Consider the following 14224-nt stretch of genomic DNA (forward strand, 5'->3'; position numbering starts at 1 on the left):
GCAGACGAAGCGCCTCTCCGATCAGAAGAGGCACTTTTGCCATGGGACACATTGCCAAAGTTACCTTATAGCCAGGCTGAACGACCTGCTCCCATTGTGAAGAGGAAACAAAGTCACGGTCGGGAGCGGGGGGATTCATACTGTCCCTCTATGGCATGAGAACCAGTGACGTCCATACGCCCCAGAGCTACCATGATAAGCTCCTCTACTCCATGGGATCGCATTAAATCTACTCCCAATTCTGGACAAACCCTCCAGGTCTGGGCGAGATGGAATGGTAGTGTGAATTTCCGACCAGCGGAGTTCGTGAACTTGATAGGGGTCGCTCACATCTTACCACACTTCCTGCTGATGTATTTATAGAGTTCGCATACGCGAAATGTTTCAGATCTTCTGTAGTGGTATCTCCTTCGACCTGAACATTTTGCTGTACTTTCTTCTCGACTGCCTTCTGATACCTAGGCCCCTGATCCACCGGCTCAACACTTGATGCCACTTGACGAGTAATAATGCGTCTATGCTCAGCGCTGATATCGGATTGTGATTCATCTCTAACGCGGTAATCTTGAGATGTTTCCACAGTGGCTGTATTTCCTAATGGCCTGAATAGGGCTTGGAGGTCCTCTCCGATCCCATTGCCATCACGATAGCCTCGTCACTCATCTCAATTGCAGTCAAACGAGCTCGTGCACGATCAACAAACCTGAGAAAGCTTCTTCTCTTACAAGATATCAGCCACTTGTTCATTCATAGTCTGTGATCTCAGTTGGTGAAGTTATTTTCTCTGGTTGTTTCTCTGCTCTGATCTTGGCCGAATTATGGTCGTCGACGTGACCATCTCCTGGATCTGGTGATGGCTTCTTCTTCGCCTGGCGAAAATAACCGGATTCTTTATGGCTCCATATTGGGTAATGATGTATTTGGAGGATCATGTTATTTGCGTCGACTGTGGTTCAAGCAATGTTCTATTGGTCACCCTCAATACACTTTAGGGAAGTTCGTCATCCAAAGCATGGAGTGCAAATGTGTAGATTGTTCTAAATGTCTTCCAAAATGCTCAACATAAAATTTCATCCCAAATATTACATATCTGCATATAGAGCATTCTTCTGCGATCATCCCATGTCGGAGGTTGGGTAACTCACCAAACAGTAGCAGGTCAAGAGAGTTGCTTCTTGCGGCTGGTCCCAAATATGACAACAGCATCATTCATCCCTTGAGGCAATGTCTGTATCGGACCTTTTTTTCTTGCTTTACTCTTTTCCAGTCTCTGCGGCATCTTCGGGCATATCTCGGGTACAATCTTGCAATTCTGGCAGGGCTCAAACAAATGAGCATCCTCACACGACCAAACCAGATTCTGATAGCATCCGGATGCCGAGAGTCCTCTGATGCAACGTAGACTCACAGCAAGATATGTGTTGCTACGGCCACCTGGCAGAGGAGACCATTGCCGACACACCTGGTCTGGTTGCTCCGGGACTATCAAGTCGCCAATCTCCTGTGCGAAGAAGACGGGGATCGAATCTGTGAATGGTAACCAACAGGGCGGAGAGCTGAACATCCGGGAAGCAAGGACTTGTCTCCGTTGGCTCACAGCCCTCTCAAGCCCATCTACGAGTTCAAGCCAGTCCCACCCCTTGATACTGCAGCGACCCAGCGACAAGGTGCCACGGGCGCCCTCGTCACTGCTCGCATTGATACTCCTCGTCTTTTGAATTCGGCCATATAACCTCTTGATAATACCCGAGATTTTAATATCTGAGGGATCCTCATCGGCCATCTTCTCGATAGCAATGCGCTCTGAATAACTCCTATTGGCGAGGACGTTGAATGCAGCGGCGCCTCCGTCTGCACTCGCAGTGGCGTACTGAATGCCTCGCAGACCTTCTCGCTGTGCCCATATATTGAACAACTCAAGGATCATCGATAGTTGAGAGACCATCCAGGCGCGTTCGTTCTGACTTTGGGTGTCATAGATAATGACTGGCATGTTCTGCGAGATCCGCAGGACTTGCTTGTAGGTCAGATCCTTCTGGTCATCAAGCTCACGCTTATGGCCGGTTCTTAGCCTGAACCCTATCGAACCCTCTGCTTTAGCACCCCCTGCACTAGAGCCCAGAGTAAGCGAGTTCAGCGATGCCTCTATGTTGGGCTTTTCGACCTCTGCATGTGAGTATTGTGGTTCATTGTGATATTGGCGGCGGGCCTCGGTACCCAACTGCACCATGGCCTTTTCACAGTACCCCAAAACTGTGATTGATGTTCTCAGAGTGTCGTAGACCGGAATTTTGGTCCACAATGGACCACCGTTTCTATCGGGAGGGATTGCTGGGTCTCGATCTCCCTCGTCATCTAAGGTCTTCTCTTTCAAATGCCATTGGATAACAGGCTGTCGGTCGGGGAGCGCCTTATAAGAAGTTGGGTAGAGGAAAAAGGAGATACCATCGAGGTAGATACCAGTTGCATTGCCCTTGTCGTCCTCCAGGCTGACATCGCAAATTATCTCAGCCAGCTCAAGCATGGCATCAAAGGGCATCTGCAAGCCGAAGACACCTGGGTGAACTGGAACCTCAAAGCCCTCAGCCATGACCGTCGAAGGGAACAGAGGGGTCCAACAAGTGCCCGGTGTGCCATGCTCTAGAGGTTTCAATTCTTCCAGTGAAATATGAAACACGTGGACCTCATCTCCGACACTTGGTGCATGTAGGAAGCTAACCGAAGAACTGGTTGTCTTCTTCGGCTCGGGCAGTCGGAAGGTCGCTACGATCCAGCAAAGAAACTGTGAAAATATTGATATCTGAGTTGGAGAGCCTTTGAAGAGCACTACTGGAGTATCTTCAGAGTCTCCACTCATGAACAATGGCCGATTAACTGCAGGTTCTTTCGGAACTTGGGTGTCTTGACGTCGTCAGTATCACTACTATAAACGAGGAGAAGTAGAACCCACCTGTCGAAGGTAGCTTTTGAACAAGAAATGCTTCTAGATCTTCCAGAAACACTGTGCCGTTATCTTTCCAGGTTGCTGAAACATATTCCTGGCAGCAAACCGCCAAAGAATTTGAAGAAGTTCCTGTTATAGTGAGGATTGGGCCAAGATCATTGCTGCCGTCTAGTTCTTCCTGTACACAAACTGGAACCTGCCAGCGAACAAGAAACTTGGCCAGGCAGGTGTCTGTGTCATCGAAACTCTCCAAGGCTTCAAATACCTTCGCTTCAATCATCTGTGCAGCCGCCAAGCCACTCTTCTTGTCAGCATTTAAGAGCTTTTCGGATGAGAATTCCTTCTTTCCAGAAAGAGTCTCATCAACCGTCATTGAATGTGGTTTTCTGATGACCAGGCCAGCGTCGTCAATCTGTCGGACTCGTATAGATTGGCGTTGACTCTGGTGGCTACGCTCTGTGAACTTTTGCGTAAGCCTTAATCGACTCTGGCGCGAATATGTATATTTTCTTTCAACTACATGTGCCTCGACTGCGATGAGCGCTTTTGGTGGTGTTTTGCGGGGGCCAGGTGTGGGCTTCGCGATGTAGTCCCTATGATTATCATCCTGGACTCTCTGGTCGACACCTTTAAATTTCTCGAGCAGCTCACTGGTGGAGGCTCTTTTCGCATCTTCTGTTCGTACAACGATCATGTATTTCTCGACGATGTCCAGAATATCATGAACGTAGTTTGTGCATGACTCGTGATGGTCAAGTCTTCGAATGAACTAACGAAGTATGTCAGCTGCTCATCTAAATTTCTCCGGAGGTTGCGGTATCCCTCTCCACGCTGACCTACACTTAATACTTGTGGCTTGACTGTAAATCGACGCAACTCATCGTCCTCTAGTTTGACAATTGTAAAGAAGCTATCAGTCTTCATGATACCCGAAGTGTCCTCTGTCAGTCGAGCATCTGCGAATGCCTCAGAAAGCTCCCAGCCCCCTAAGAGCCAGCAGACCATCTCAAGTAAAACACAACCGAAAGACCATATATCGGAAGATCGTGACATAAATTCACCCTCGATATCAATCTCTGGAGGCGCATAGGTGTATGTGTAACCCACGTTAGTGTTTTTTGTGAAAGACCTGCTACGCTCCCGGTGAAATTTGGCAAGCCCAAAATCTGCCAGAACAAGTAAGCCATGAGGTTCATTATCCAATTCAAACCAAAGTATGTTCTCGGGCTTAATATCCCCATGCCGACCATAGGACTGTACGCCTTGGGAATCGTGAATAGCATCCAAGGCCGCAAGCAAACCGAGAGTTTGTGTAGACATCCAACGGATGACGTCGAGATCTCGGTTTCCAGTCTTTGAAAAAGGGTCAGATTTCCAGAACTCGTAGAGATTGCAAGAAGCCCAAGGTAATATCATGTGATATCTGTCATGTAGCTCAAAGGTCGCCAGAAGTTGAATGATATGCCGATGGCCAACACCATTGAATCGTTGAAGCCCTTCAACTTCATTGTCGAATTCAGAACGGTCCTCAAGCCTGAGTATTTTGAGGGCAAAAATGCCTTTTGCGGCAGATTTCTAGCAGTAATTTGTTAGATCATCTTATTTTAGCACATCGCTAGAACGCTGACCAACTCACCACCCCTCGGAGAACCTTCTCAAATTCGTGAGAAGATTTGTCGATTTTGATAGGTTGAATTGTTGAATAGCCACCTTGAGTTATATGCCTGCCGAATTTCTTCAGTCCAACCTCAGACCCGTTAAGACGACACCAAGGTAAAATTGTCCTCCGGTGGAAAACGTGATGAAATACCGGGATATTGTCTCTGGGAGCATGAAAGAAAGGGGCCGTGAACCTCCATTGACACATTTCAAAGGACTCCAATTGATAGGGACGAAATCTTCTGAAGCAGCCAAGGGGATTTTCATCGCCTTCCTTTCGAAATACAGCATTCTGTCTTATATCCAGAGTGAGGGGAAGGTCATCGTCACAGACTCGATGTTGGATGAATTCGTGAACTTTCCCTTCTTTTTCAATCATGACCAGAATTGCAAAAATCCTCAGGTACGTCTTTTGACCTGAAGGCATTTGAAAAGGCATTTCCTTGTACGCATCAGCCTCATCGGCGTACAACGGTCCAATTTGATCTGCATATTGTGATGCAAGATCCCCGTACTCTTTTTTTAGATGGGCCTCAATGCACGCCTTGTTCAAGATTCTTGACAGGGTTAAGAATGGTAGGAATGTCTGATAGTAGTCTGCGCATTCTATAGAAGAAGATCGTAAGCGGTACGCAAGGTTATTGGAGTTCTCGAGGCTGTAAGGGTCCAGAGTTTCATCGTTAACTGAGAGTGTAGGAATATTTATGTCGTCCATGGTGTGCAGGATGAAACTCGTAGTGGAGCAACGAGACTTGTGTCTTGTGCACCGTTTTGCAGTATTTGAGGAGGGCAAAGACAGATATGACAAGAGATAGGCTTGGGAAAAGGGTCAGGGACCTGGTCAATTTCAGGGAAGTTGCCAAGTCCTAGATGAGGGGGTAGGAAAAAGAGCGGCTGAAGTAAACAGTGCATAAGTCTCATGATAACCACACTCTACTACCAATAGAAAGGACCTGGGAAAGTCATATCAGCTGTGGCTGCAGCTCATCCTTGTCAAGTCAGCACATCACAGCTTAATCCGTAAGAAGACTACCTACACCATTTTCAAGAAATGGGAAATCAAGTTGAAATGTATAGAAAGCACAAAGCGCAGGCCAGAACGTTCTACGTCACTGTTTAGGCTTAAAGGCCCGAAAAGCGCCTGGGCGCTGACACCATCACTATTAGAATATGTGAGAGAGGTCAATGTAGTAGTGCCACGTATCAATACATACCTTATGCAGCCCCATTAACATCCCAGCTCGAATGTCAGCATCTCATTGCTTTCTGAGTGGCAGCCTTGTCACAAGCACGAAAACATAGATACAGGTCACCTGACAGAGATATCACGATAGACACGCGGTGCTTGGTGTGATTGTGTCTGATATTAACCAATCACTGCCGATATGAAAGCTAACGAGAATGAAATTTCAGGACGTTGGCCCTCTTCGCGCTATACTCTTCATTAAAGTATCACATATTTCCGAGATAAGAGATTTTGACCTTTGAAGAAGCGAATGAGCGTCTAGCTATGAACCCTACGAGAGACACCTATCACTCCTATGCGGAAATTTAGCGGAGCTCGAAGCGGAGTTCGCTTGCCTTGGGTCTATTCACCTTCGGATACTGCAACTCCTTCACTTACAAGCTGGAGTTAAGGATACCTGTTCGGAGTTAAGACACAGGTCCCCTCTCCAGACTACAACTATACATTGCATCTTTCCGGGGTTAATTTTCGGTGATAGCGATCATGTTATATGCGGTTAATCAAATAATTCAATTCAGTGTCCAAAAGCACAACTTTCATACATTTCAACAGATATTGGGAATAAGGAAGAGATATAAAGTCCGGCTGGTATCTGGTTCACAGCTCGTTTTTCCAACTTACCTACTCCCCTTTCCTGACTCATTGATCACGTAGTATTCTCCTCAATCGTCATGGCACCTCCAGCATCTCTTACCACTAAACCTCTCAGCAGGACGGGACGACAAATACCCGCTCTCGGATTCGGATTGATGGGCCTGAGTGCGGTCTATGGGCCTGTTGAGTATATTTCCCGTTCTATATGTTCTCAAACTCACAATAGCGTTCATACTGACACTCACTTCCCTAGCAATGACGAAGAACGCTTGGCAGTTCTGGACCGTGCCTGGGAGCTCGGCTACACAAATTGGGACACAGCCAATGCCTACGGTGACAGCGAGGTCCTGATCGGGAAGTGGTTCAAGCTACATCCGGAGCGTCGGGCTGACATATTTCTCGCAACAAAGTTTGGACTGAGAGCCGGAGTTAACGATAAGGGCGAGTGGAAAATGTGGGCTGATAATAGTCCCGAGTTCTTCAATGAGTGCCTCGAGGGAAGTTTGCAGAAGATGGGCGTTGATTACGTTGATCTTTACTACGCCCATCGTCTTGACACCAAGGTACCTGTCGAGAAGACGATGGAGTTGATGGCCAAGGCTAAGCAGTAAGCTACACTACCAAAAATCTCTGACACCTTGGACCGTGCTGATATATCTCTATCAGAGATGGCAAAATCAAAGCCATCGGCATCTCCGAATGCGCCGCCAGCAATATCCGCCGAGCCTACGCTGTCGCCCCCGTCGACGCCATCCAGGTTGAGTACAATCCATTCACATTGGATATCGAGAAACAAGATATACTCTCCACGTGCCGTGAGCTTGGAATCACCATCTTCGCGTACTCACCTCTGGGTCGTGGCTTTTTGACAGGTCAGATCAAGAGCAGTGATGACTTTGCGCCTGACGACCTCCGCCGCATGTTGCCTCGCTTTAGCCCTGAGAACTTTTCGAAGAACCTAGTCCTAGTTGAACGTCTTAAGACACTTGCAGATAAGAAGGGCTGCACGTCGGGTCAGTTGGTGCTCGCGTGGCTGTCGGCGCAGGGCGAGGATATTATCCCAATTCCTGGGACGAAGAAGATTAAGTATATGGAGGAGAATGTTGGCTCACTAAAAGTGCAGCTCTCCAAGGAGGAGGTTCAGAAGATCAGGGATGAGGTCGAGAAGGCTGAGGTTGCGGGTCATCGAAACCCGCCGGGTTTGTTCAATGAGTATTCGGTTACTGTTGAGCTTTGAGGTGTCACATCCGGATAGGGATCCATAGGAACAAGCCTTAGTGGAAAAGAAATCCCAAACTTCATCGGAGCCTATCCCTTACATAAATATTGGTACATATGCTAGCAATTCCAATGCCAACGAAAGTGAAGCAGTTGTCCCAAAAGATCTGGACGGATGGCGAAAAGCTTCAAACATTCTTCTTATAAAAAAGTTCAATATTCAAACTGAAATTATCAAGATCTATTCTGGTGGTATAACAACGCTAGTCATGACAACAAATCATATCATACAAAATCAAACCCAATAACCCTTTTACTCGTCATTACTCCACTTCCAGGCTTCCGAGATAGCCTTCCAGTACTGCTCAGGATGCTCACGCATGTGTCCAACATGGTCAGTATCCACAAACAGCTCCTGTCGAGTCTCATAGCCTCTCTGCTGAGACTCAGCAATGTAGCCCTCGATATCCATATGAGAAATAATCTGATCCTCCTTGCTGTAGAGATACAATCGCTTGGAGTCTAGTGTCTCGTAGTTTGTATCATCCACAACTCGCAGGGCGAAAGCACCAGAAGGCTCTCCGCCAGTGAGCTTCTTGATAACAACGTCCAAGGTAAGGACAAAGCCCCAAATGCCCTTGGTGATGACAAAAGGCCAGGGGAAGAACTTGGCGGTGCCGAGGGCCATGGCGTGCGACCATTGACCTAGTCTCTCCCACGACCAAAAGGGGTTTCCGGGCGTTGAGTCAAGGACGAGAAGTTGATGAGGCATCTGTCTACCATTCTTGTCCCTGAAAGCCTTGAGCGTAGTAGCGTAGCTGATAGCACCGGTGTTGGACATGCTGTGAATAAGAATAGGCGCCGTCTTTTCTTCGAGAAGTCCATCAAGGTTGTCGATAACATGTTGCATAGCGCGTGTTCGTGTCTCAAGACCCGTAAACATAGCGTCTGAAATAGGACTCAAGATGATAAGAATCTTGGAATGAGGGAAAAGAGCGCGATAGCCCTCGGCGTATTTCCCAACATGTCTAGCAAGTCCATCGCCCCAGCCGTAGATGACAACAGCAGCTGGATGATCCGCGGGTGGCTTCTCTGAAGTCTCCTCGCTGACGAGAAGTTTGGCGTTGATGGTTTTGAAGCCCGCAAGCTCAGGAAGTTTTTTGCCCGACATTTTCTATATTATAAATAGACTTATTATAAAGGGTATTGGCTGTGCTGACGAGGAATTGACAAGGGAGAGATCCATGGGAGGCATTGACATTTTATATATCTCCTTAAAGTAAACTAAGTTTTTTAGTTTCAAAGGATCGAGTAATGTGTCGATTGCTGACATGGTTTTTCGGCCTGTCAGATTCTATGTTGGGGACAGCGTGTAAAGTCCGTCGGACGTTTATGCGGATGAATTGCTGCTTTTGGGTATTGGAGCGGTCCCAGCAAAACATCCTTTAGCCCAACAATATGCAGCCGAGGTTCGTGGAGATTTTTCATTATAAATTTGGAGATGGCATCGGGGAGTTTTATATAATATGTTCTGTGACATGTACATGTATTCATGTGAGTTCAATTGCGTTTACAAAGCTGAATGGAACGGCAATCAATGGACGGTACAACGTTGATCCACTTATCAGCAGAGATTTAGAGACTGGAAATCAAGATGCACAGATCAGTCTTGGCATGCGCCAAGTGTTGAATCTAACGACGAGTCATCTCCTTCGGGATATCGAGGTTGCGTGTATCTTACTCAGACTTGCTGTAGCCTAATAACCAACCCACGATTGAAATGACCCAATTTGTCAAACAGTTGTTGGATGACAGACCTCATCCCAAAGTAAGCTAAGATGCCAAAGAGGTCAGACGGGACTGATAGTGTAGGACTAAGTGATGAGGGTCTTGAGGGCGATTGCAGAGTCTAGTACACAGTCATCTGTGAGTATGCTCAGCTATCTATCGAAACGAGTCAAACGACTCGACACTGAATCAAATAAAAAAACATAAAATCGGTATGACTACTCACCTGGCATGATGTCTCACTCGAGGAGGAAATTTGACGTATCAAAAGGTAAGCATCATCTGTTGCATCCGTGAGAAAGGCTTGGGCTTTTTAAAAGCTGCAAAAGGCAGTCAGGTTATTATTCCTTGCCTGTCTATCATAAGAAGTCTAGTGCGGTTGAGTGGTGACATGTAAAGCTCTCAGCTTTTCAGTTTTCATAAAACAATGCAATGCATCCTGGTATATTTCCGAAAATCAAAACAACGTCCAATACACTTTTAAAAGGTAGCTGTGATCTTCCATCCAACACGGTGGACTCTTGCAGCAAGGATGAACATGGTGCCAGCCAGGCAAAAGACACCAGCAAAAATCTTAACTCCAAGCCACCCAGTTGGTTTCTCGAGAATAGAGCCGTTGATGGGGTTGGTCGTGAGTCCACCGATCGAGGAGACGAAGAAAACAATGCCGCTGCGGAATCCAATTTCCGGAAGAGGCGAAATCTGAGCAACGAGCGGTGCAATCAGAGAGACGTATGCGCCAGAGCAGAAACCAAACAAGGCAGCAAAGGCAATGATACCATCCTGCGAGTTGCAGGGGATCCAAAGAGCAAGGATCCAGATAGCAGAAAGGAAGCCGACAAGGATGAAAATGTTGTAACGGCCCATCTTATCGCCAAGAATTCCTGAACCAACACGACCAAAAAGACTGGCAGCGTTAAGAATAGGAATCAAATACTGAACAAGGTTGGGGTCCACGCCAGCATGAAGGGCCTGAACGGGCAGGTAGTCGATAGGAACGAAGAGTCCGTAGGTGAAGAAGAAGAAGCCAAGCATACAGAAGATGAATTCTGGCTCGTGGAATGGCCTGACCAACTGGGCGCGGGTGACCTTCTGAGGGTTGGGAGGGTGGATCGATCTGACTGTGAGGTTGGCGATGATGAGGAGTCCGAGGATCATAAAGGCACAGATTCGCATGGACCAGCCGAATCCAACTTGCTTGATGAGACGGGTGACCATGATGGGGAAGATGACACCACCGATACTCGAGCCGGTTGCAAGGATGCCAAAGGCAGCTCCTCGATTGCTGTCAAACCATCCGTGAATCGTCGATAGGGCTGAATATGTTAGCAGATTTCAATATGGAGGGCAGGGACGAGGCTTACCCGGCTGGAAGATTGCTGAGACACCGATGGCAGAGCATACACCCTGAGACAGAAGAATCTGGTAGTACTCGGTGCTAATCGATGCCATCATGATACCAAAGACATGCATGACACTTCCGACAAAAATCAACCACCGCGGTCCATGGCTATCATAAAGCTTTCCGATAATCGGACCCATCCCCATGATGAAGAAGATCTGCAGCGAAGGGATCCATGCGATAGTACTAGACGAATACTGCTTCAAAAGATCGTTTTGGTAGTATTCCTGGAAAGCGCCAACACCTAGGATAATTAGTCAACGCAACAGAAATACACAACATAATACTCACTGTTGATCCAACCAAAACTGCAAAACGAGGTACACCAAGCGCCAAGAACAACAAGCCAAGCTGTAAGACCACCATCAGGCGCGCCACTTCCAGCTGGCCTAGCTGCAGGCTCAGGCTGTGTGGTACCCTCCTCAAGATCAGACTTTTCGTTGTTGTAACCAACCTGGTTCTGAAGCGTGAGCTCCGAATTGCGAGGCGACGAAGGTGCGGTGGTTTGTTGAGCAGCCATGATGAAAGATGCTGTGTATCTGATCGAGGGTTGCTTTGAGGCTCTAGTTGTTGACATGGGCGTCGAGGTTTATAAGTACCAGATGCACGGGAGATCTGAGCCTAAAAGGGGTCCATAGCGCGCCTTATGGAGCTCCATATTCACGGTTATTCGTTCCATTCACTTAATTTCGCGACGCGAGACTTCCAAAGGCCGATGATGGTGGACTGTTTGCAGCCGAGCCCAAGTCTCTGATTCGCCACTTCGGTCTCGGAACCATTAATCTACCGAAGCCGACGCTAGTATATCGATAAGATCGACTGCAACGAATTAGAGCTCGTCATTGACCTCACCTCACCATCTTCAATATCCCGGTCACGGAGATAATCCCCGGTGATCTCAGCTTACAAAGACCGAATCCTCATCCGTAAAATACCACAGCTCTCGGCCTGTCAATTCTCGGTCGGTGTAATACCACATCATGTCTTCTCGGCCCCGAACTCGGTCGTGCGCCGTGTGTCATCGCCGAAAAGTTCGCTGTGACAAGAAATTCCCATGTGCGCAGTGTGTCCGGTCTGGCTTTGAGTGCTCGTATCCGCCTGTGGGGCCTCCTGCACGGCGTGCCAAGAAGACGACAATCAGTGATGTTGCAAGTCGCATTTCGCAGATGGAGAAGACGATTGAGGCGTTCAAGGCTGGACAAGCTGTGTCGCCGCAACCGACGGTGTCTGCAAGTTCAGTGACGCCCGCGAATAGTGTCCCCACGCCGGCGAGTACAACTGCAGATGTCGAGAGCAGGGAAAGGGTTGGAGGTTCACAGAATGTGGGTTCTCGTGAGGGCCTCTTGTTCAATAAGGGGAAAAGTAGTCACTATGTCAATGAAGTTCTCTTTTCTCGAGTCATCGAGCAGGTAAAGACATTCGAGTGGTTTGTGGATCTCGCGCTAATACATGCTCAGGAAGACGATGTGCGAATGGCCTTGGCAACGCCCAGAGACGAGCCACCCCACGATTCCAATTCCCCAATATGTCGCTTGAATCCCATGGGATGGCTATCCGCTGGGATTTCGTCCGTGTCTACCGCCGTCTATCACCCTCAAAGACGCGTGGCTGTTCGACTATGGAAAGTGTTTGTTGACAGTGTTGATCCATATGCCAAGGTTCTGCACCTCCCTACCGCCGAGACAGTAATTTACACGGTCACAAGCGACCCCAGCAAAGCTTCGAATGAAAACTTGGCACTTTGCTTCGCTATTTATTACGCCTCTGTCACTGCCATGGGCCCCAATGAGGTACTCGACATTACTGGGGAGGACAACAAAAAAGCTCTCCTGAGATACAGGATGTGTTTGGAGCAGTCACTTGCCCAAGCAGATTTCCTTGATAATCCCACAATCACCCTTCTGCAGGCCATTGCAATATACGGCGTAAGTTTCTAATAAAAATGTCAAAGAGCTTCACTAAATTCAAATAGGCCGCAATGCGTGTCCATAGCTCCGGTCGAGCCGTCTGGATCATGAATGGCCTCGCACTTAGATCCGCACAGTCAATAGGTTTGCACAGAGACGGTAGCAAGCTCGGTTTATCCCCCTTTGAGTCAGAGATGCGACGTCGACTATGGTGGTACTTTCAAGAACGAGACGGAAGAGGTGCCGAGGATTATGGACTGCAAAATCCGCCAAGCTTTAATCCAGTATATGGTGTTGAGCTGCCACGGAATCTGCACGATAGCGATCTATTTCCAGGGATGAAAGAGCTTCCCCCGTCGAGACCAGATTGGACGAGGATGACCTTACCACTGTGCTGCAATCAGTCGTCCCAGGCCTGGGCTCAGCTCTTTCAGATGAGCTGCTCTGCCAATGGCATCCCAGATGAAGATGTTCGAAGGCGGCTGATCAAAGATGCCGTTGAAAAGGTCGAAGGAATTCTGCAGCGGTGCAACCCCGTTATACCAGAGCAAAGAATGACGATTCGAACTGCGCGATTAATCCTCTGCAAAGTCGACGTAGTCACGCGCCGCCAATGGCAGATTCTTCGCTCGCCAGACGATCGCCAGCCACCAATGGCCACAGAAGCCGAAGTCACCGAAGCAGTCGAACTCCTCGAGCTCTCCAACAGCATGTGGCAAGACGACGACCTCATCGCGTTCCAGTGGCTCGCGCGCGCATTTCCCCAATATCACATAATGCTATTCATCCTCCGTCACTTATGCGTATGTCCTCGTGGAGAACTAGCGAAAAGAGCTTTTATAGCTGTAGAGGTTCATCTTGGGTATTTCAAGACGAGTGGGAATGGGCCCTTGAATGGGCTGAAGTGGACGGTGCTTACGACGTTGAGAGAGAGGGCGTTTTTGTTGATGCAGAAGGTTGAGAGGGAGAGTGTAAATGTGCAACAGGATGAGAGGAGTCAGCAAATGGGATTTCAGGGGAGTGGGGAGGGGATGCAGAGTGGGAGTGAAGTCGCTGTTCCGGATTGGAATATGATTTTGGAGGAGTTTCCGTTAGACATGGAAGACTTTTCGTTGATTTTCTGACGGGTAAGAGAACATTTGTACGATTACATGAAGTAATATGACTTAAGTCAACATCGATGCATACATGGTACAAAACAAAGATGTTATATCTATTTTAAACAAAGCGAAACTACCCCATCTTGAACATGATCTACTCTGCTACCGCCATTTCCTGCTATTTAAATTCCTCAACGCATCTTTATACACCGTCATACCCAAACTTGGTCAAGCCTTGAGGATTCTGACTTTTCAGATTATCAGAAAGTGTTCCTTCTTCTTCCACGTCTACGAGCTCCTATCTTGTCAGCTCTTGGTGGGTTTACAAAGTGATACAGGACTTACGTGCGGCCCATCGAAAGTAAT

General features: G+C 47.8%; 5 protein-coding genes across 5 annotated transcripts; 2 read left to right on the forward strand and 3 right to left on the reverse strand.

Annotated features, from left to right (window-relative positions):
- Positions 1 to 1159: 1159 nt before the first annotated feature.
- Positions 1160 to 4264, reverse strand: FOBCDRAFT_135299 (uncharacterized protein; the record flags this gene model as incomplete). The annotated part of the gene is made up of 4 exons (XM_059607936.1): positions 1160 to 1270; positions 1463 to 2782; positions 3135 to 3713; positions 3785 to 4264. 4 exons carry the CDS (start codon positions 4262 to 4264, stop codon positions 1160 to 1162), a joined length of 2490 nt encoding a protein of 829 aa, XP_059464846.1.
- Positions 4265 to 6363: 2099 nt separating this feature from the next.
- FOBCDRAFT_33246 (NADP-dependent oxidoreductase domain-containing protein) lies at positions 6364 to 7842 on the forward strand. The gene is made up of 2 exons (XM_059612135.1): positions 6364 to 7050; positions 7110 to 7842. Exons 1-2 carry the CDS (start codon positions 6521 to 6523, stop codon positions 7678 to 7680), a joined length of 1101 nt encoding a protein of 366 aa, XP_059464847.1. The 5' UTR covers positions 6364 to 6520; the 3' UTR covers positions 7681 to 7842.
- Positions 7843 to 7854: 12 nt separating this feature from the next.
- Positions 7855 to 8946, reverse strand: FOBCDRAFT_33248 (uncharacterized protein). The gene has a single exon (XM_031183331.3). The coding sequence runs from the start codon at positions 8830 to 8832 to the stop codon at positions 7975 to 7977; it is 858 nt and encodes a 285-aa protein (XP_031038973.1). The 5' UTR covers positions 8833 to 8946; the 3' UTR covers positions 7855 to 7974.
- Positions 8947 to 9929: 983 nt separating this feature from the next.
- Positions 9930 to 11371, reverse strand: FOBCDRAFT_136092 (major facilitator superfamily domain-containing protein; the record flags this gene model as incomplete). Its single annotated transcript, XM_031183332.2, has 3 exons — positions 9930 to 10765; positions 10814 to 11095; positions 11143 to 11371. 3 exons carry the CDS (start codon positions 11369 to 11371, stop codon positions 9930 to 9932), a joined length of 1347 nt encoding a protein of 448 aa, XP_031038974.2.
- A 350-nt stretch (positions 11372 to 11721) lies between these two features.
- FOBCDRAFT_260474 (uncharacterized protein) lies at positions 11722 to 13985 on the forward strand. The gene is made up of 3 exons (XM_031183333.3): positions 11722 to 12260; positions 12309 to 12776; positions 12824 to 13985. Exons 1-3 carry the CDS (start codon positions 11832 to 11834, stop codon positions 13880 to 13882), a joined length of 1956 nt encoding a protein of 651 aa, XP_031038975.2. The 5' UTR covers positions 11722 to 11831; the 3' UTR covers positions 13883 to 13985.
- Positions 13986 to 14224: the final 239 nt, after the last annotated feature.

This window comes from Fusarium oxysporum, chromosome V, assembly GCF_013085055.1.
Source record: "Fusarium oxysporum Fo47 chromosome V, complete sequence".
NCBI lineage: Eukaryota > Fungi > Ascomycota > Sordariomycetes > Hypocreales > Nectriaceae > Fusarium > Fusarium oxysporum.

Excerpts from the sequence above, each read along its gene's own strand:
- FOBCDRAFT_33248 (XM_031183331.3), bottom strand. The coding sequence starts at position 8,832 with ATGTCGGGCAAAAAACTTCCTGAGCTTGCGGGCTTCAAAACCATCAAC.
- FOBCDRAFT_33246 (XM_059612135.1), top strand. The coding sequence starts at position 6,521 with ATGGCACCTCCAGCATCTCTTACCACTAAACCTCTCAGCAGGACGGGA. Across the intron at positions 7,051-7,109 it reads TTGATGGCCAAGGCTAAGCA|AGATGGCAAAATCAAAGCCA; the intron begins GTAAGCTACACT and ends TATCTCTATCAG.
- FOBCDRAFT_260474 (XM_031183333.3), top strand. The coding sequence starts at position 11,832 with ATGTCTTCTCGGCCCCGAACTCGGTCGTGCGCCGTGTGTCATCGCCGA. Across the intron at positions 12,261-12,308 it reads TTTCTCGAGTCATCGAGCAG|GAAGACGATGTGCGAATGGC; the intron begins GTAAAGACATTC and ends ATACATGCTCAG. Across the intron at positions 12,777-12,823 it reads AGGCCATTGCAATATACGGC|GCCGCAATGCGTGTCCATAG; the intron begins GTAAGTTTCTAA and ends AAATTCAAATAG.